The 19,894-nt window shown below is 39.0% G+C and overlaps 1 protein-coding gene across 1 annotated transcript in view; it reads left to right on the top strand.

Annotated features, from left to right (window-relative positions):
• The window catches only part of CIITA (class II major histocompatibility complex transactivator), a 54,032-nt gene that overhangs the window by 15,145 nt on the left and 18,993 nt on the right, over window positions 1-19,894 (top strand). Inside the window, exons 2-10 of the mRNA XM_077275201.1 lie at window positions 7,001-7,099; window positions 8,771-8,821; window positions 12,664-12,693; window positions 13,381-13,440; window positions 15,747-15,809; window positions 16,669-16,731; window positions 18,071-18,172; window positions 18,248-18,328; window positions 18,555-18,614. Of these exons, the coding sequence (XP_077131316.1) occupies window positions 7,001-7,099; window positions 8,771-8,821; window positions 12,664-12,693; window positions 13,381-13,440; window positions 15,747-15,809; window positions 16,669-16,731; window positions 18,071-18,172; window positions 18,248-18,328; window positions 18,555-18,614 (609 nt within the window). The remainder of the gene's footprint in view (window positions 1-7,000; window positions 7,100-8,770; window positions 8,822-12,663; window positions 12,694-13,380; window positions 13,441-15,746; window positions 15,810-16,668; window positions 16,732-18,070; window positions 18,173-18,247; window positions 18,329-18,554; window positions 18,615-19,894) is intronic.

Here is a 19,894-nt window from a genome sequence, read left to right as displayed (position 1 = left end):
AAACAAAGCATCTTTGTTTAAAACATGACATAGCAACAAAAGCAAAATACGGAGTCAAGAACGCAATAAAAATGTATGTGAAAAAATGCAGTGAAAAAAACACAAGTAGCCTAATTTACTTAGTAGGTGCAGAAAATTTGCAAGATCAAAAAGTCACCAAAATATCATCTAATATCATATAAGATCCCAGACTTTTGAGCCTGTAAGCACCACTTTCTGCTTCTCCAGGGCTGTTTGCAATATGGAAGAGTAGCCATGTGTCCAGTTTTCCAAACTGTCAACCTTCATGAGTGCTTCGGCAACGAGGAGGCAGAAAAGTGGTGTGCTCCTGACAACAGAAGAATAGAACACCCCTTGTCTATTTAACCCAAGGACCACATCTGTACTAGCTCATATAAAACTGGGGATCTTCCAATACAGGGGAGATGTCTCGTGCTAAATTTGCATCCAAAAATTTGCGAAACATGCCACTTTTTGGGGGTTTAAGACTAAAAAAAGAGTTATCTTTTTGACTCTACCCCAAATCCATGAATCACATGCATCATTTTTAAGAATTTGAAGCCAAAAACAGCAACAAATACCACAAGACAAAAAAAAGAAATTGACTTAAAAATAAAAGCAAATGATGAATTAATTGTGAGCCAATGTTCCAAAAAATGTGCCCAAATTGTATTGCACTTTTCTGGCACAAAGTAAATCAACTAATGCGTGGTTCTGGACTAACTAGACAATCTATAAAATTAGACTTGTCAACCATCATGAACTGCATTGATAAATTTTGTGTGATTTATGACGGCCTAGCGTACGTTTGCACTGTCTAAGAATTATAAAGCCAGGACAAATATACCCAATGTCTTAGTTTGTAGACTTTTGACTGTCACCAAAACTGGGAGTAGATCCAACCGTGAATAAACACATGGATGGTGTTCAGGGCTGTGGAGTCGGTGTCCATTTCGGGGGAGTCAGAGTTGGTACAAAATGTACCGATTCTGAATCTTTAAATATACAATACATTAGGTTCGCTGCAGGATGTGCTGTAAATGTTTTCAGAAGAATTTGGTAAAGTTATGAAATGTCGTATAAATGCCTCTTCTATTCCTGATGTGAGGATCTGGGCTTTTAGCTGAGATTAATCTGTGCTGCACTTTATGTACATTCTTCATTAGTGACCGGTGCTGTAGAGTTGGAGTTGGGGAGTAGGAGTTATGAAATGTCCTATAAATGTCTGTTCTGTTCCTGATCTTAGGATTTGGGCTTTTAGTTGAGATGAATCTGTGCTGCACTTTATGTACATGCTCAGTAGTGACCGATGCTGTGGAGTCGTGGGGTCGGAGTCAGAAGTCAGGGAAATTCAGGGGTTGGAGTCGGAGGTTTGGCTTACTGACTCCACAACCCTGCTTTACATGCTCATCTGCCCAATCGAGATGTGACCGTAGGTTGCCATTCCATCTGAGGGCCTGTTAAAGACCCCACGTCTGACCTGTCGGTACACCTGTGAAGCTCAGCCATGCGTTTTTCCCGGATTCTTAAAATAATAAACTGTATTTTGTCTTTTATTATTTGTTAAATTATTCCTGTAAAAACTGAATGCCAAACAGATGTGCAAAACTGACACATGGATGCAAAAATTAACATACGGATGAGAAATCGACTATTTTTTTTCTGGATAAAAGCAAGACAGAAGATTGCGCATTTGCTTGTCTGAAACTGCCCTTACATGCACTAGTCTATTCTGTAAATTGGAACAGAATTGTATGTGCTGCAATTTATTCCACGCAGACCATTAGTCCATGGAAAAATTGCTCGTTTGCACTGAACAGCGGCTATAATGGGTCCACATACGCTCCGTGGGCGGTCCGTGGTGCACGCAGACAGCACACACACATGTAATATGCTCGTCTGAATGAACCCCGAGGCTGCGTTCCTACAACAAGCCAAAAATGCATCAAATCTCATCGTGGGAAAGTAGCCTAAGATGAGTAGTCAAGTATAGAAAATACAGACTACTAGTCAGATGTTTCACACTCATCCCATGCTCGTCCCATGGGACGGTGAAAATTCTCTAGTGTGAGAATATTCCACTCTGCTAAACCGTCTGTATTACAACACAAATCTGACTCATTCTCGAGTGCCGGAGAAATAGCTGTTTATGTAATCAGTTAGTGGAAAATCCCTTTAAGTAAGCCCCTGCCTTTCTTGTACTGAACCTATTGCTTTTTTTTCTCCATGATGAAGGATAATATACAATTATAAGGGGTAACATAGAAAATAAATTGGATTAAGAGTCATGCAGGGTTTATTCTGTTACCATTCTAGGGAGTTTCCAAGCCATTTTACCAATGATCTATGTGTTTATAGTTTTGGTTAAAACAAATAATAGGTTTCCCGATTAAGCAATACTTTTATCAAATTAAATTTTTTGGTTTTTTTTTTAGTTTACTTTGATGGCAACTTGCACCTTTGTGTGATTTTTAAGCTCACGACTTACATTTGTATGTGTTAGAAAAAAAGTGAGGCGAGGGCTTCATAGAAATAGAAGAATGAAAAACTTGTGTTATGTGTCAATAACTGTACCACTCTGCTTTTTTTCACTTTTATTAGACCACAGTAAATGTTTTCAGATTGAAAACCCACCAGACTCTCTTATTATATTTTAATGCCTGGAAGTACCGTATATTTCACATGTTTTACTTTCAACCTCCAATCAGTGTCTGAGTGTGACTTCAAAGGAATGAAAACCTGTAAAATAGTAGATAAAAGAGGGTAATACTGTAAATCACATGCCATCAATATTTATAGATAGCGGAGCTGAAAGTAACTTCCTCCTTGAAAGAAGCTTGTTCACGTACCATGACCGATGATCGGACCCACCAGTTTATCTCATGGTCCCTGGAGATGTGTAATGGCGGAGGAGGTGCACAACACTACTTGTCTAGTGGAACCAAAGTTTAACACTCTCTGTTTTTGTTCCGGTGGCTGACAGCTTGCAGGTGGCGACAACTGTATTCTTCATTTCTAGCAGCCATGTTCCTGTAAACTGGCATACATATATGAAATATATTCAGTAGTTAGAATTATTTACCGAGAGGTACTCACATAAATGGCAGTGACCTCTCCCAAAATATGGGTACAATTTTTTTTTTCACTGTGTTTTTTTCTTCCCCACATTCCAAGAGCCATAACTTTTTTATTCTTTCTTCGACAAAGCTGCTAAATGTTTTTTTTGAGAATGAGATGTATTTTATATATTTTTCAATACTATAATTCAAAATATATGGTAACTTTTTGATTATATTCTAATTTAGTAAAATGCAGTCTCACTTTTAAGCTTGTAAGAGGGTTGAAAAATGACCCACCGCCCTGTTACATTATCGGTCTAATATTACACGGACCCCACTGTTATGTTCCGGACTGTCATATCCTTTAATGATTTCTATTGGTTATCTGTTGCGGTGATAACACCACCTGCTTACCAAAGTTGTGTCTTGATGATGCCATGTCACGTAATGCTATCCAGTATTGTGCCAAACATACTGCTGCTAGGCGGTATTATTCCTCGTAGTCAGATATGTTACAGTAATGAATGTTAATGTGTGACTACAGTAACTTTATTATCTCTGTGATGTGACAGACATTAAGCCTGACTAAGATGTGAGAGATGACAGTGTAGCTAGAGTTGGCAGTGGAGAAACGATGGGTTAAGGGTCTGCAGTACTGCCAGTAGGAAGTCGCGAGGGATTTTGCCTGTATTCTACTGGTGTATAGGTTAGACGGTTGGTGCATGGAACAGAGTACGGTCAGTGTGTCCTGCGCCCTGATGCTTCCTTTAGCCTCTCGGAGAGCTAAAAGGGACTTTTTGGGCTAGTAAGTATTAATCACGTAGACAGTACAGACAGAGGAACACCCAAACCCCAGTTGGTTAGAAGTGAGGATAAGTAAGCACTTACTATTAAATGGGAGTACTTTCATATTGATGTCCTATCCTTTAGGATGGGTCACCGATATCACATTGCTTGGGGTGCAACACCTGTCACCCCTGCCGATCACCGGTCCGGATTGGGTCAGTTGTAGAGCTGCACAGCTCCAACAATTGTATGGTGGCTGCCACAGGGTACTGGAGATCCACTCCCGTTTAATTTAATAGGGGTGGATGTGAAGTACTTGGCCATGGCCACTATATACCGTAGTTGACAGCTGCACAGTTCTGCTCCTCAACTGTTCACATCCGGCCAACACCTGGAACAGCTGATCGGTGGAGGTGCATATCCAGTCTGTTTCACATTCTCTCTAGTTAGATTCTATTTAGGACATTTCTGTTTCAAAAAATCTTCACACAGACAGAAGAAGTTGTGTAACTTCTGATTATTGTCCCTGTGGTCGATATCATTACGCATGGTATATGTGAGCCGAGCAGAAGGAGATTTTGCAGACAATATTTGGTTTCCACGCATATGTGTCTATTCATGTTATTAGACTCTAGGGAACTAGGGCATTAAAGGGCTATTCTGGCCATGGTCAGATATAAAATGTATCAAAATAACCAAGGGTGTGGAGTCAGTAAGCCATACCTCCGACCCCTCAATTTCCCTGACCCCGACTCCGACTCTACAGCATTGGTCACTACTTGAGCATGTGCATAAAGTGCAGCACAGATTCATCTCAACTAAATGCCAAGATCTTTAGATCAGGAACAGAACAGACATTTATAGGACAATTCATAACTTTCCCAAATTCCTATGAAAACATTTACAGCTTATCCTGCACTGAACTACTGAACCCAATTTTTATATATTTTTGCAGTCGGTTCATTTTATTGCGGCAACAACTCCGACTTCTGCTTCTTCCTAGAGCCATAACATGTTTAGTTTCCTGTCCACATACTCTTATGAGGCCTTGTTTACTTGCAGAACGAGTTGTAATTGTGATTGAAACCATTAATTTTACCTTTCAGTGTACTGAAAAATGAGAAAAAAATGAAAAACATGAAATTCTGCCATTGGTTTTTTGGCTATTATTTTTTCACAGCATTGATTGTGTGGAATTGTCTTTGCAACATGATTCTCCAGGTCAGAATGATTACAGTGATACTAAACAAGTTTTTTTTTTTTTTTTAAGTAAAAAAATAAAATCGAGATTCATAACATTTTAGCTTGTGTCACCATTTTCCGAGAGCTAAAACATTCCAATTTTTCCGTATGAGGGCTTATTTTTTTCATGGAGAGCTGACAATATTATTGATACCATTTTTGGGGTAGTATGATGTTCTGATTAGCTCTGGAACTTGCATCAAACTGGACCCGACATATGATGTACTAATAAATAAAATGTCGAGAAGGGGTTAAGATAAAAAAAAAAAAAACAATACCAAAATTTTCCCTCTCAGAAATTTGTGATCAGGTGGACTATTCTGTGCAGAACAGTGACCCAAACTGAAGGTTTACAAACCTATAATTACCTTTTGACAATCTTTTCAACCCTAATTATTCAGTCTTTTCCAAAAAGGAAGTAATATGCAATGATAGCTAGATTGGTATATACCGGTATATGAAAAGCAAAATGTGTGAGCTGGTCGCAGTATATGTGTGTCGAATGGACTAGCCAAATTGGAGTAGTAAAATAGATATGAAAAAAAAACATGTTTGTGACTTGCATACTTTGTTAGGTAGACAGTCACACTTTAAATTTCTGAATTTTTAGTAATTTTCTGTTGTATTTTCTAAAAACAATTATGCCTTCCTTTCCAAAAATGGTTGCACAAGAAAAGCAAAAACTTCCTTGTGCCAAGCAGGCACACTAACTCTAATTGAAACTTATTTCAGATTTTTTTCTGTGAAAACTATTGTTCTGTGTTGCTTCTGCTTTCTAGTGCATTAGTAATGAAGAAAAAATATGCCATTCTAATAAAAATCCAATAGGACAAATGCTAGCTACACCATATCACTGATCAATCATACTGAGTCTGGAATTGCTGCTGGCACCTTTGCTCTCTTTCTCTATCAATTGAACCTGTGTATTATTTGCAGTCTGCTACCCTCATCTTCTTCAGTGCTATGTATAGTGTTATAATGTCAATATTTTGTGGCTTTTCCTATCTCTATCGCTAAACTGTCAGCTTTGATGTCCTCTTACTATCCTAAAATAGCCCTAAAATGGCTGCTGCATTCCCTGCCTAAGCTTTTATACGAGCTATGATAGTCTACCCTGTTTGGCTGTGCTATACTATGTGATATCTGCAAGGCATTATGGGGAACCCGCATGGTCGCTCCTGAGGTCTTATCATCCTTCTATGACTGGTGTAATCTTCTGCAATTTATAAAAAGACAATGGGCTTTTTTGGGGTGATTCAAATCAAATTGCAAATTGTTTGAAGTCACTGGCACCAGCGCCCGCACCACTCCTGGAACATTAATCCAAGTCATATTGTCAAGTCATATTGAAGAAATCTTACCACTATCATGAAGTACAATGTGTCACGAAAAAACATTGTCAGAATCAGTGGAATCCAGAGTTATTACCACATAAAGGGACACTGGTCAGAATTGTAAAATTTGGCCTGGTCATGAAGGTGCAAACAGCCTTGGGGATTAAAGGGATTAAAATAGTCCAAAATTGTACACATAGTTGGGATTTGTTCTGTTAAGTGAAGTGTAATTCCCCACCCTAAGCGAGTAAAGATAGGATGTCATCAATTCCAATAGGAAAATGTCACATTAATTAGTCTCCTGACCTCTGCAGCCAATCAGGGCCTCAACAGTCAGGTGGGTGATGGACATGATGTCAACACTTCCACTACTGTGGCCGCCAATGTCCTCGAAAACAACATTTAATGTTAATATATCTCAAATTATGGTAAATTTTCTACTCCCAAACTACAAATTCTGTTCATCTTCTCTTTCCCAAAGGGAGGACAACATGTTCAGAGTGACAGATCTTGGTTTTCATTTTGCATATAATTTCTAATACTAGTCATTGAGTTATGTATGTCTTTCATGTCTTACAGTTGATGAATTATCCATCCTGCATTCCACAGACAGCTGTCTGAAGCTGCTATTCAGCGAAACAGATCCAATATGGCCACTTCAAGACTCCAATATGGAGGGTCAGTAGCATTATAGCTTATATTTAGCTGTTAATTCTGTTAAACCTAACCAAAAAATGTTAAAATATACACTATATGGACAAAAGCATTATGCCAACTACACCTACAAGAGCTTTTATGACGTCTCATTCTAAATCCATAGGTGTTAATATGGAGTCCTCCTCCACACACACACACATACCTTTTCGGACAAAAAATATGTGAGGTTGAACAATAATGATAGATGACAAAGGCCTGGTACGCGATCTCCATTTTAATTCATGCTAAAGGTGTTGGATGGGGTTGAGGTCAGGGTTCTGTGCAGCCGGTCAAGTTCCCCAAACCAAACTTGGTCAACCTTGCCTCTATGGACCTTGCTTTTTGTACTGGGGCACAGTCATTGGAAACAGAGAAGGACCTTCCCCAAACTGTTCCCACAAAGTCAGAACTATACAGTTGTCCAAAATGTCTTGTATGCTGAAGCATTAAGATTTTCTTTCACTGGAATGACGTGGCCTGGGTCAATCCCTGAAAGGCATTATCCCTCCTCTACCAAACTTTGTTCATCTGTCAGTCTTCAAACTCATTCACATTTATCAAACTGCACGATAGAGAAGTGTGATTGGTTAATCCACAGAACATGTTTTTACTTCTCCAAACTCCAGTGGTAGAGGCTGTACATCACTCCATCCGACACTTGGCACTGTGCTTGGTGATGTACGGCTTCAATGCAGCTGCTTGGCCATTGACACTCATGCCATGGAGCTCCCACTGTCCAGTTTTTGTGCTGAAGAGAAGGTTCGTAATTCTGTAGTTATGGGGTCTGCAACGTCTTGCCGATTTTTATGCACTTTATGCTTTATTACTTTGTGACTCTGTTCTATAACTTTATGTGAACTGAGTTGCTGTGGTTCCTAAACGACAGGTCTGGATTTTGTACACCTGTGTAATGGGACTGCATGGAAAACCCTAATTCAAATACTAAAATGTGTTTCTCAGAACGTTTGTCCAGTGTATTTTGACCCATATAAGGTCCCATTATTTACTTACTATGTTTATCATGATTAAATGAAAGAGGGAAATATTTTTTCATGTCCAGCTTCCTCGGTCCGAGCTGCGTTACTGTGTTAAACTTCTTTAGTGCCAAGGTAATTAAAATAATAATCTAAGTTCCTTCTGGCTAAGAGTATGAGGTATATGGAATTAAATACTAAGGCAGTGTTGTCACCCAGGGCATTATTTAAAAACTATAATAACACACAATGAATTGTTCTATATACACTTTGTTAATATGGCTGTAGGATATGAGCACACATTGTGTTTTTGCTGCATGTTTTTTGATTCCTGAAATTTCATGCACATGCTGCTTATTTTTGAAGCAGAATCAAATCTGCAGCATGTTAATTCTTTGAGCGCCTTTTTCCTACTCTAATGAATGGGGAAAAAACACACCCAAAAAACGCAGCAAAAAGCAAAAACAAGTGTATTTTATGCAGCGTTTTTTCTGCCAACACCTCAATATTTGCAGCGGATTGTTTTAGCGGCAAATACTGAACATGTGCACGTAGCTATAGAGGTTGTCTTACTGAGTTAGTAAGATTTAATCTCGTGATCTGTACCGTGATCTGTATCAGCAACATGCATGGACCTTAGACAGTGATCTAAGACATTAACATCTTACCTTTTTTCTAGATTTTGAAGACATACCTTCAGATTTCCCAGACTGCAAAGATCTGTTAACAGGTACGGAACCAATAAAACATCTGTTCTCCATATGTAAAAAGCATGAATGAGTTACAGCAGGACATCAGTTTTCTCAGTGCTTCTCACAAAATGAGAATATCATCAAAAACGTAATTTATTTCAGTTTTTCAATACAAAAAGTGAAACTCATATATTATATAGAGTCATTACAGAGTGATCTATTTCAAGTGTTTATTTCTGTTAATGTTGATGATTATGGCTTGCAGCCAATGAAAACCCAAAAGTCATTATCTCAGTAAATTAGAATACTTCATAACACCAGCTTGAAAAATGATTTTAATATCCGAAATGTTGGCCTACTGAAATGTATGTTCAGTAAGTGCACTCAGTACTTGGTCGGGGCTCCTTTTGCATCAATTACTGCATCAGTGTGGCGTGGAGGTGATCAGCCTGCGGCACTGCTGAGGTGTTATGGAAGCCCATGGTTGCTTTGATAGCAGCCTTCAGCTCATCTGCATTGTTGGGTCTGGTGTCTCATCTTCCTCTTGATAATACCCCATAGATTCTCTATGGGGTTAAGGTCAGGCGAGTTTGCTGCCAATCAAGCACAGTGATACTGTTGTTTTTAAACCAGGTATTGGTACTTTTGGCAGTGTGGACAGGTGCCAAGTCCTGCTGGACAATGAAATTTCCATCTCCAAAAAGCTTGTCGGCAGAGGAAAACATGAAGTGCTCTAAAATTTCCTGGTAGACGGCTGCGCTGACTTTTGTCTTGATAAAACACAGTGGAGCTACACCAGCAGATGACATGGCTCCCCAAACCATCACTGATTGTGGAAACGTTACACTAGACCTCCAGCAGCTTGGATTGTGGCCTCTCCACTCTTCCTCCAGACTCTGGGACCTTGATTTCCAAATGAAATGCAAAATGTACTTTCATCTGAAAACACCTTGGACAACTGAGCAACAGTCCAGTTCTTTTTCTCCTTGGCCCAGGTAAGAGGCTTCTGACGTTGTCTATTGGTCATGAGTGGCTTGACACAAGGAATGCGACACTTGTAGCCCATGTCCTGGATACATCTGTGTGTGGTGGCTCATGATTAAATGATTCCAGCAGCAGTCCACTCCTTGTGAATCTCCCTCAAATTTTTGAATGGCCTTTTCTTCACAATCCTTTCAAGGCTGCAGTTATCTCTGTTGCTTGTGCACCTTTTTCTACCACACTTTTTCCTTCCACTCAGCTTTCCATTAATATGCTTGGATACAGCACTCTGTGAACAGCCAGCTTCTTTAGCAATGACCTTTTGTGGCTTACCCTCCTTGTGGAGTGCGTCATGACTGCCTTCTGGACATCTGTCAAGTCAGCAGTCTTCCCCATGACTGTGGAGCCACTGAAACAGACTAATTGACCTTTTTAAACCCTTAGGAAGCCTTTGCAGGTGTTTTTTGTTATTCTAATTTACTGAGATAATGACTTTTGGGTTTTCATTGGCTGTAAGCCATAATCATCAACATTAACAGAAATAAACACTTGAAATAGATCACTCTGTTTGTAATGACTTGAATATATGAGTTTCACTTTTTGCATCTAAGTACAGAAATAAATTTACTTTTTGATGATATTCTAATTTAGTGAGAAGCACTTGTACATTTATGGCTTTACTTTGGTATGTAACTATATTAAGAAATTGTAATGATATTGATGTTTTATTAAATATAATCCCTTTGACACTTTACAGGAATTAACGTCTGGTTTTAACAGATAACAATATACAGTGTACTCTTTTTTTTTTCAGTAACCCAGTAAAATGATTTTTGTTTTTTTATTGTAATGTTAGTTTTCATCGTATATTGTGCCAAGTGCTTGTCAGTGAGTTGTCAATAAGTCATTTACCATGAGAACATATGCTTTCTCATGAGACACTTCTGCTTTCTGGGCCCAAACATTTTTGAGGAAATGGGAACTGTCTGGTAAGGGGGTAAGGGAGCATCTCAAAGTAAGGGCAAGAAATGGCCAAGTTGACTGGTCAGTCTGACTTTGATATCTATATAAGTACTCAACTAAAAGTAGACTTAGTTGAGTAGCTACCTAGCTCAAGCAGCTCTACCTGAATTTTTGGTTATGATACAGTTCAAAGTCTTTTAATATAATATAACATTTATGGACAATTTTAATGTGCTTTTTTATCAAGATTATATTTTATTTATTTTCTCCCTTTGTCTGAATACTATCTATAATGGTGTTAAACCAAACAAATATATATTGGGTGTAATTAGGCTCATAAACCAAGAAAAAAGAAAAAACAACCCTTAAAATTTAACATTTAATATTATAAAAAAATTCAAAAAGATACTCTAGAAAAATACAAGTAGCACCTCCTGGGCATTTAGAATGGGGGAATCTTGTCAGGGAGTTTGGTAGGATGTCTGGATAGTGTGGTGTAATAATCCTTACACTGACCCCCGTTGTCCATATCGAATTCTAGGGTGCCAACCTCCGCTGTTAGGTCGGTGACCAGTCTGTTAGGGAATTATTAGGGGCAGTGTAAGAATTATTACACCACACTGTCCAGACATCTTACCTAACTCCCTGATAAGATTCCCCCATTCTAAACACCCGGGAGGTGCTACTTGTATTTTTCGAGAAAAAAAACACAAAAATTGAGCTTAACTTAAGTTGGTATACATGCAGCACATAAACTCATGTTCACATTGGCCATAAAACATATAAAACCTACAAGAGGAAAAATGAGCAAAAACCCTGCTGTAACTAAGTAAAAAGCAAAAGTGCATCTAAATAACACAGAGTTTTTAGTAATACTGTTTTTGATCAAAAATTGCATAAAAGCCATCCCACCACGACAAGGTAACTCTTGTATTTTTCTAGGGTATCTTTTTGAATTTTTTAATCATATTAAATATTAAAAGTGACATTTTAAGGGTTGTTTTTCTTTTTATCTATAATGGTGTACACTAATGTGGATTTAACTTAGATATGTTTTCAACAAACCATGTGAACACTGAGAAAATCTCAGCATACACTGAAAAGTTTGTAGACTTTAATGAGCGAACATATGACAAAAGGGTGTCCTACAGTCTACCACCCTACCCGTGCCCTCCGCTCCGCTAATGACCTCAGGTTAGCATCCTCAATAATCAGAACCTCCCACTCCCGTCTCCAAGACTTTACACGTGCTGCGCCGATTCTTTGGAATGCACTACCTAGGTTAATACGATTAATCCCCAATCCCCACAGTTTTAAGCGCGCCCTAAAAACGCATTTGTTCAAACTGGCCTACCGCCTCAACGCATTAAACTAACTATCTCTGTGTGGCCTATTAAAAATAGAAAAAAAAACAAAACACATAATCAGGTTCCTTGCATCGTGTTCTCATACACTTTATGCAGTTAATAGCACTCTGTGTCTGTACTGCTACATACTTAGGGTGATAACTGGTTCATGCAGCTTTACATGAACACCCGAGCCTTACACTATGGCTGGTCCAAATAACTAAAGCAATTGTCACCATCCACCTCTCGTGTCTCCCCTTTTCCTCATAGATTGTAAGCTTGCGAGCAGGGCCCTCATTCCTCCTGGTATCTATTTTGAACTGTGATTTCTGTTATGCTGTAATGTCTATTGTCTGTACAAGTCCCCTCTATAAGTTGTAAAGCGCTGCGGAATATGTTGGCGCTATATAAATAAAAATTATTATTATTATTATTATTACATTTGGTCCGGGAATATAAGAATCACATACCTTTTTCTTCGTAGAAGATCATGACATTGATACTGTATTGTAACTTCACGTCTCCTCAGTTATTTAGGGGAGACACGTCTGCATAAATGGATGAAACCTAATACACATTTTCTGTTTCAGATGATTTTGTAAGCGAATTCCCAACATTGGGTAAGTTGATTTTTCATAGCTTACGGTCCCCATATAAGCATAAGTCATTACTAGGTAGGAAGTAGTAATTGCTAAAGATCCTTCCCACAAAATGATTCGTTGGTTGACCACTGAAAAATGGTAAATTGTGTCCACAAATCTTAATGTTCGGTACAATTTTTTAAACTGGTGAAGACCCAACATCTATTCTCTATTGTACATGTCAGTGTGAGCCTTTTCGGAGGTAGCAAAGAGGTAACAAGTTCACTTTATTATCATAAGGTGGACGAAATTCTCAGCCAGATAGTCGTACTAATGGAGAGGAGTTTATTTTGCTGGCTCATAATAATGAAAGTTGTAGTGCTTATAAGGATGTCTACTTTACGTTGGGTTTAAACGACCATGTTTCATGGTCTCTTGACCCAAACTCAGAACCTAATATAAGCCTGTGATGCTAAATGTTCAGGTTAGGAGACCTGTTGTCAGTCCAAGCCCTTTGCGGTCCTTATTCAGACTTTGCAGAAAGTGATTTTTGCCCATCTGACCCAGCCTTGCCATGGTCATGCTAAAGGTATGTCATAATTAGGCAAAACTTGAATCTAGGCGAATACAATTCTCTGCTTTTTAAATGATTCCTAAGACCCTGTTCTTGTAAAACTCTTGTCTGCATGTTTCACAGAAAATTGTCTTATATTTATTTTTTTCCAGATATTTCATTTATTGAAGAATTAGTGAATTTTACCATTGGTGATGAAAATAATCTCCTCAGTAAGTTAAAAAAAATTAATCTGCAATGTATGTAACATAAGCCCAAAGAATCTAGTGAGATATACTGTATGTTACAGCCACAGCCTGCATTTACTACTGCACATAGATATTGAAATACAAAATTGCCAAAGAATAGAACAATTAATCTTAATGGACCCCTTAATGAATTTCACAAAAGGTTTGTAACCTGCTCTGAAGCCTTGACACTGTAATTGTTTATCTATGCCAGTCCACAGGTCAGGCTCATACTACAAGCTTTATAAACAATTCAGGTTTAAGAATATTTGTTCCAAAAACGTACAGAAATATTTGGACAGTGATAGAATCTTTGGCATTTTACATTTATTTTGTTTACCAAAACCTATTCAAGATATATACAGTTATATAATCAATATGGGCTTTAAGTGCAGACTTAATTTGAGGCTATTCACATCCTAATTGGAATAAGGCTGTGTGTCCACGTTGCGATTTTTATGCGTTTCTGCTGCGTTTTTTGCCACAGTGGAAACGCATAAAAACGCTTAAAAACCGCATTCCCATGCAGTGCTATGGGATTCCGCAGTTGCTGTGTCCATGCTGCGGAATCGCATAGCGGTAAAATCCGCAGCATGTTCATTATTTCTGCGTAATCACGGTGATTCCTCAGCCATAGGATTACATTGAAACGCTCACTTTACGCATGTAAAGGCAACATCAATAGTAAAAAGTTGGTCACACTTGTCAAGCACTATGCTTGACAAGTGTGAGCAACCTGTTAATCACTTTTCCAAGCGATGCTTCAAATCGCTTGGAAAACACAAGCATTCTGCAAGCTAAAAACTCTTGCAAAACGCTTGTGTTTTGCGATAAAACGCATACGAATTCCGCAGGGAGTTGCAGAAATGTTGCAGACATTTCCGCAGCATTTCTGCAACCTGGGCCCATAGCCTAAGGGTTTACGAATTACAGCTCCCTAATATGTAGATGCTTCTTTTTAAAGGAACCAAAAGTAATTGAACAGTTCTCTCTAAAGCTCTTTAATGGTCTGCATGGGCTTTTTCCTTGTTCTTCCATCATTAATTAAGCAGGTTAAAGGTCTGGTGCTGATTCCAGGTGTGGTATTTGCATTTGGAAGCCGTTGCCGTGAACCCATAACAAGCGGGCGAAGAAACACTCAATGGAAGAAAAGAAGGAAAACAGAGAGCAGAAATGTTAGCAGTGGCCAAATCAACAGTTTGATACATTCTGAAAAAAAGAGCGCGCTAATGAACTTGGGAACCTAAAAAAGCCTGGATATCCACAGAAGACAATAGTGGTGGATGATCACAGAATTCTTTCCATGATGAAGAAAAAACCCTTCCCAACATCCAGCCTAGTAAAGAACACTCTATAGAGAGTAGGTGTTTCAGGTTCTAAGTCCACTATAATGAGACTTCATGAGCGGAAATAGAGAGGGTTCACCACAAGGTGTAAACCATTATTCAGCCTGAAAAATAGAAAGGCCAGATTAGCTTTGCTAAAATACATCTGAAGAAGCCAGCCCAGGGCACGAAAAGTATTCTTTCGACAGATGAAACTAATCAACTTGAACTAGAAGGGACAACGAGAACATGGAGTATTCTTGGAACAGCTCATGATCCAATGCACATCATACCCTCTGTAAAAAATGGTGGAGGCAGTGTGATGGCGTGGGCATGCACGGCTTCCAATGGCGCTGGGTCACTAGTGTTTATTGATAATATGACTGAAGACTGAAGAAGCCAGATGAATTCTGTAGTGTACATGGTGATACTTTCTGCTCAGATTCAACCAAATGCAGCAAGATTGATTGGTCGGTGCTTCACAGGACAGATGACTCAAAACATACTGCAAAAGAAATAATGGAGTTTTTTAAGGTAAAGATGTGGAATATTCTGCAATGACCGAGTCACCCTATCGAGCATGCATTTCACATGCTTAACACAAACCTTAAGGCTGAAGACCCACAAAAAAGGAACAACTGAAATTAGCTGCAGTAAAGGCCGGCAAAGCATCACAAAGGAGGAACCCAGCGTTTGGTGACATCCATGGCTTCCAGACTTCAGGCAGTCATTTTCTATGGGACACCAAACTACAGAATTCTCCCACAAATGTGGACCATTGATTGCAAACAAGATTTCTTATTTTGCACACTGCACTAATTTTTTTCAAATTAATTTATTCATACCAAGCAAATAATTTATTGTCTCTTCTACGTGTAATGATTGTGTTTATCTTAATTGTAAAGTGCTGCGTAATCGGTTAGCGCTATATAAATTAAATTAATATTAAATTATCATTATTTGCAGTTGGACTAAGCGAACCGGAGGACAACGAAGAAGAGCCACCAAGGAAACGCATAAGAAAAAATTGTGAGTATGGAAAAGTGTTAAAAATTTGCAAACTAATTGCTAGATCTGTGGCCTCCTAACTGTGGCTCTACTGATGGTTCAAAAGTACAACTCCCAATTTGTCCCATCAGCTAGTGAGAAGTCAGGGAACGCTAAGAGTTGCTGCTTTTGCAACAACTGGGGAACCATAGTTTAGAGACAACTGGGATAGATGTTCCTTTAGGGCGAGGTGCATTATTCTAGAGCAGTGGAAGTATGTTCCTAATTAAATATTATGTATACGAAGTAGTAAGCAGAAGAGAAGTCTCTTTAGTGCTGTTGAGTTTTCTGATTTTCTTGAATTTGTATTAAAGCTGTATTAAGTCTTGTACCTGGCTAGGAACTGTACCCATCATTGTGGGATAAAGAATGTGGAAATGTATGTGGAGGGTACAAGGTGCAGCCTGTAGGGTTTGTCACTTTTTACCTCTGGATCTATTACCCTTCTACTGCACCATCTATATTTGAAGCTGAGATTCTCCAGTTTTAATAGATATTTCAGATGTTTAGTAGTTTTACGTTACTACCTGTTACTACGGTAAAGCTCTGTTAACATCGCTAATGGGGCATGTCTCAAATCTGTAAAAAATTTGGTCAAACATTATTTACAATGTGATGTTTTTTTTAGCTTCCTCCTTGTTTGGAAAACAGTATTTGAGATCATCTGATTTTAAGAATTAAAAAATTAGAAATCTCATTTTGTCATTGGTCAAAATAAGGAACTACGACAGTCAAAATGCCTCATCGGGAACTTTAACTAACGGGGACATCCAACTATGCAAACGGCAGTGCTAGTCAACGCGCCACCGATAACTTATACAGAATTGTATTTTTACTCCAGGTCCTTTAAGAAAAAGTTCTCGTTCTCAAAAGACAAAACAAGGGAGAAAGAAGAAACGTGCAGGTAAATGTTGGATGCATGAGAAAAGACACATGGCAACATTCACACTGACGGGAGGTCTGGGGACATCTGTGTAGAGATTATTCTCGGTCTCAGGGTAATGGGGGTTTCATTTACACAAAATTTCAGGAAAGGAAATCTGAAGATGTATCTTCATGTATAGTCTTTGGGCCAAATTCATCAGTTTTCGCCAGGATTCTGATTTAAAACTGTTTGAAAAGTTGCAACATTTTTGAGGATAAATTTTGTTTTTTTGTTTTCAAATTCTGGCCAGCTCAGCCAATTTCTTATAAAGAATGCTGAGCTTCGCTGGGAGAGGTGGAAAGTGGTGGTGACCAAGTGTGTCTGGCCAGCTCATAGTAATGTACACCAAAGAAGTAGTATAAATTATGTCAGAAAGGTGCTCCAGTCCATGACCTGAGTAGATTTTTTGTGGTGGCCCGTAGTAGTTGAAGGTTGTGCCAAATTCATTAAGAGGCCTCACGGTTCACAAGATTTCTAGTTTGATTAAAAACCTGTGTGTATTATATATATATATTGGTTTTTATACAGTCCACAAGTTGAGAATTTCTTAGTCTTTCAGAACTGGAGTGGAAAATAATGATAGGCTTTGGATGAACCTCAACTTGACTTCTAAACCTCGATGTCTCCAGCATGGTCCTCCTCTCCAGCTCCTGGACCTGGATGCAAAATGTTCTGGGTCCACTTCCATTAGAAACCAGATCTAACTATGGTTTCAGTGGGAACCTGTCACTAGATACATGCTACCCAAACCAGGGGCGGCATGGATTAGATCCTGGCTGCACAATTGAAACACTCTATAGCTTAATGATAATGATCCATCTGAGGACTATAGGGAGTGACAATATGAGTCCGATGCAGTCCCCGGTTGGATTCTCTCCGCACCGCTCTGATTGACTGACCTGATAGATCTCTCCCATGTGTGAACATAGTGTGAGACTTGTCAGTCATCTAAAGTGATTCAGAGAGAATCCAGCCATGGAGCGCATCAGACTCATCTGGTTTCTCCATATGGATGGTTCATCAGACATTTTGGAGAACTTGCAGCAGAGTTTCTTTGTCTGCCCCTAGCTCCTTCATAGTGGAGGAGAAGCAAATGTCATATCCTATCCCTGAAATGGGAAAATCTGTCTCCACTAAATACAGATATTACCCATGAATTGAGAATGAGTGATCAGTCCAGGAGGAGAAAGAAGCAGATTTCTCTGATAATATAGATTACACCGTTGCTTATTTTCACATGTTCTATTGATTTATAGAATAATAATGAAAATGGCGGTTCCTCTTTAATATATTGATGTATAGTGTATTTCTCATTCAGACACTCCTGCAATAAATGAAATGTGTACTGGGAATGGGACGCCGGATCCTTTACACTCCGCCAATGTCCCGTACTTCTATGCATGCCTTCGTGATGGGGCAGGTGAGTGTTCTCCATGTGGTCCCCGTACCCGTTATTTATAATCAGATGAAGCCATTTCCTCTTTCTCTTCCTCAGGAAACACATGCCATCCTCAGCTTTTCCCTGTGGTTTCACCACACAGTTTTCAGTTTATCGCAAGCATAGTCCTTTTCCCAGGTAATTAATTTTATGTGTACGTCTACTTGTTGCTTCCAGCCTTTCTGCCTTCACGGCAAACATATTCCTTTCCTTTATGCATTCGGGTACAGAACCGCCAGGCCGGAGAATCTTTCCTAAGATCACTTGGGTTCAGGAATTGTCAAATGACCATTATGTAACTTAGTGTCAGGCGCCATTGGACACGAGCAGATGTCTGAAATCTGTCATGTTGTTTTCTTCCTAGCACCTGCTCCTGTGTCTGTGCCGTCATGTGTACCAACTACACACCCCACTCCTATACTTGGTAAGAGTCCATTCTTTAAAGGGAATTTGTCAGCAGATTTTGTCATGTAATCTGAGAGTACCATGATGTAGGGGCCAAGACCTTTATTCCATTGATGTGTCACTTACTAGGTTGTGTAATGTTTCATTAAAATCTGCTTTATCAGCAGGACATCATCACTACAGGACTAGTTGTCTCATGCCATGTAATCCTCAGGCAAAGTGTAACTTCGCCCTCTCGACATATTGGCAGATATGTACACAGAAAACAGCCAATCAGTGGTGCGGGCGGGGTTATACAGAGCTCAGCATTCCGAGAACTGCTAGATCTGCAGCAGGGGAAACTAATTGTAAAAAACTAAATCAAGTGGCTCAGTAAGTTACACATTGCTGGAATCAGGGTTTCTTTCCCTACATCATGCTGCTCTCAGATTACATAGCAAAAATGTGGTCTCCTTGAAATATTAATTGCTACAAATGAGCAATGATATCTTCAAAAAGTAGAATTTTTTTTGTTCCTTCTGTACAGATATTTCCTACATCACCAGTGCAGGTTTAAGGCTGGTGAAATTAATCTTGGGTATTCCGCAGCATTCTGACCAGATTCAGGATGCCGAGAGGATCTTGGTTAGCTGATGACTGGAACTTAATATTCGTGCACACCTACTTTTTGCTGCCAGGCCGTGGTACAACAGGCCACAAAATACAAAAGGGATAAAAACAAAAAAATTGTTGTTAAAAGGGTTTTCTGGTTTCACAAAACTTCTGTCTCCCAGCTGCAGTTTATTTAAAAAAAAAAAAAAGTACTTTATTCTCCCTCCTTGGGTCCAGTGCTGAGTTTCCTCAGTATCTAAGCTCAGTAGGTCTGCTAAGGTAGACGGCATGAGCCGCTCAGATCCAGAACCACTGAGCTCACTGGCTGCAACATTACATCAGCAGTGCAGACAAAGACAAATACTGGGAGGAACCGTGGAGACTCAGTGCTGGACCTGGGGAGGGTGAGTAAAGTACTTTTTAAAAAACAAACTGCACCCGGGCGCAGGAGTTTTCTGAAAACAGAAATTCTTTTTAAATATTAAGAAAAAAAAAACTGTCTAAAATATCTCTAAAGACACAGATCTGAAGGATGAATTACAGTTACAGCAAATAAATATTCTTTGTACAATGAAAAATGATATAACTTATTAAAGAGGAAATGTTATTAGCTATAAATAGGTTTTTTTTTTTTTAACGCAATGTAAATGCTGCTCTTTTCTCGGTTCTTGCGTTCTTTTTATTTTTTTCCCTGCACCTCTCTGTTCC

Source organism: Ranitomeya variabilis, chromosome 7, assembly GCF_051348905.1.
Source record: "Ranitomeya variabilis isolate aRanVar5 chromosome 7, aRanVar5.hap1, whole genome shotgun sequence".
Lineage (NCBI taxonomy): Eukaryota > Metazoa > Chordata > Amphibia > Anura > Dendrobatidae > Ranitomeya > Ranitomeya variabilis.
Note: the sequence above shows the minus strand (reverse complement) of the source record. Positions and strands in the feature narration are given on the sequence as shown.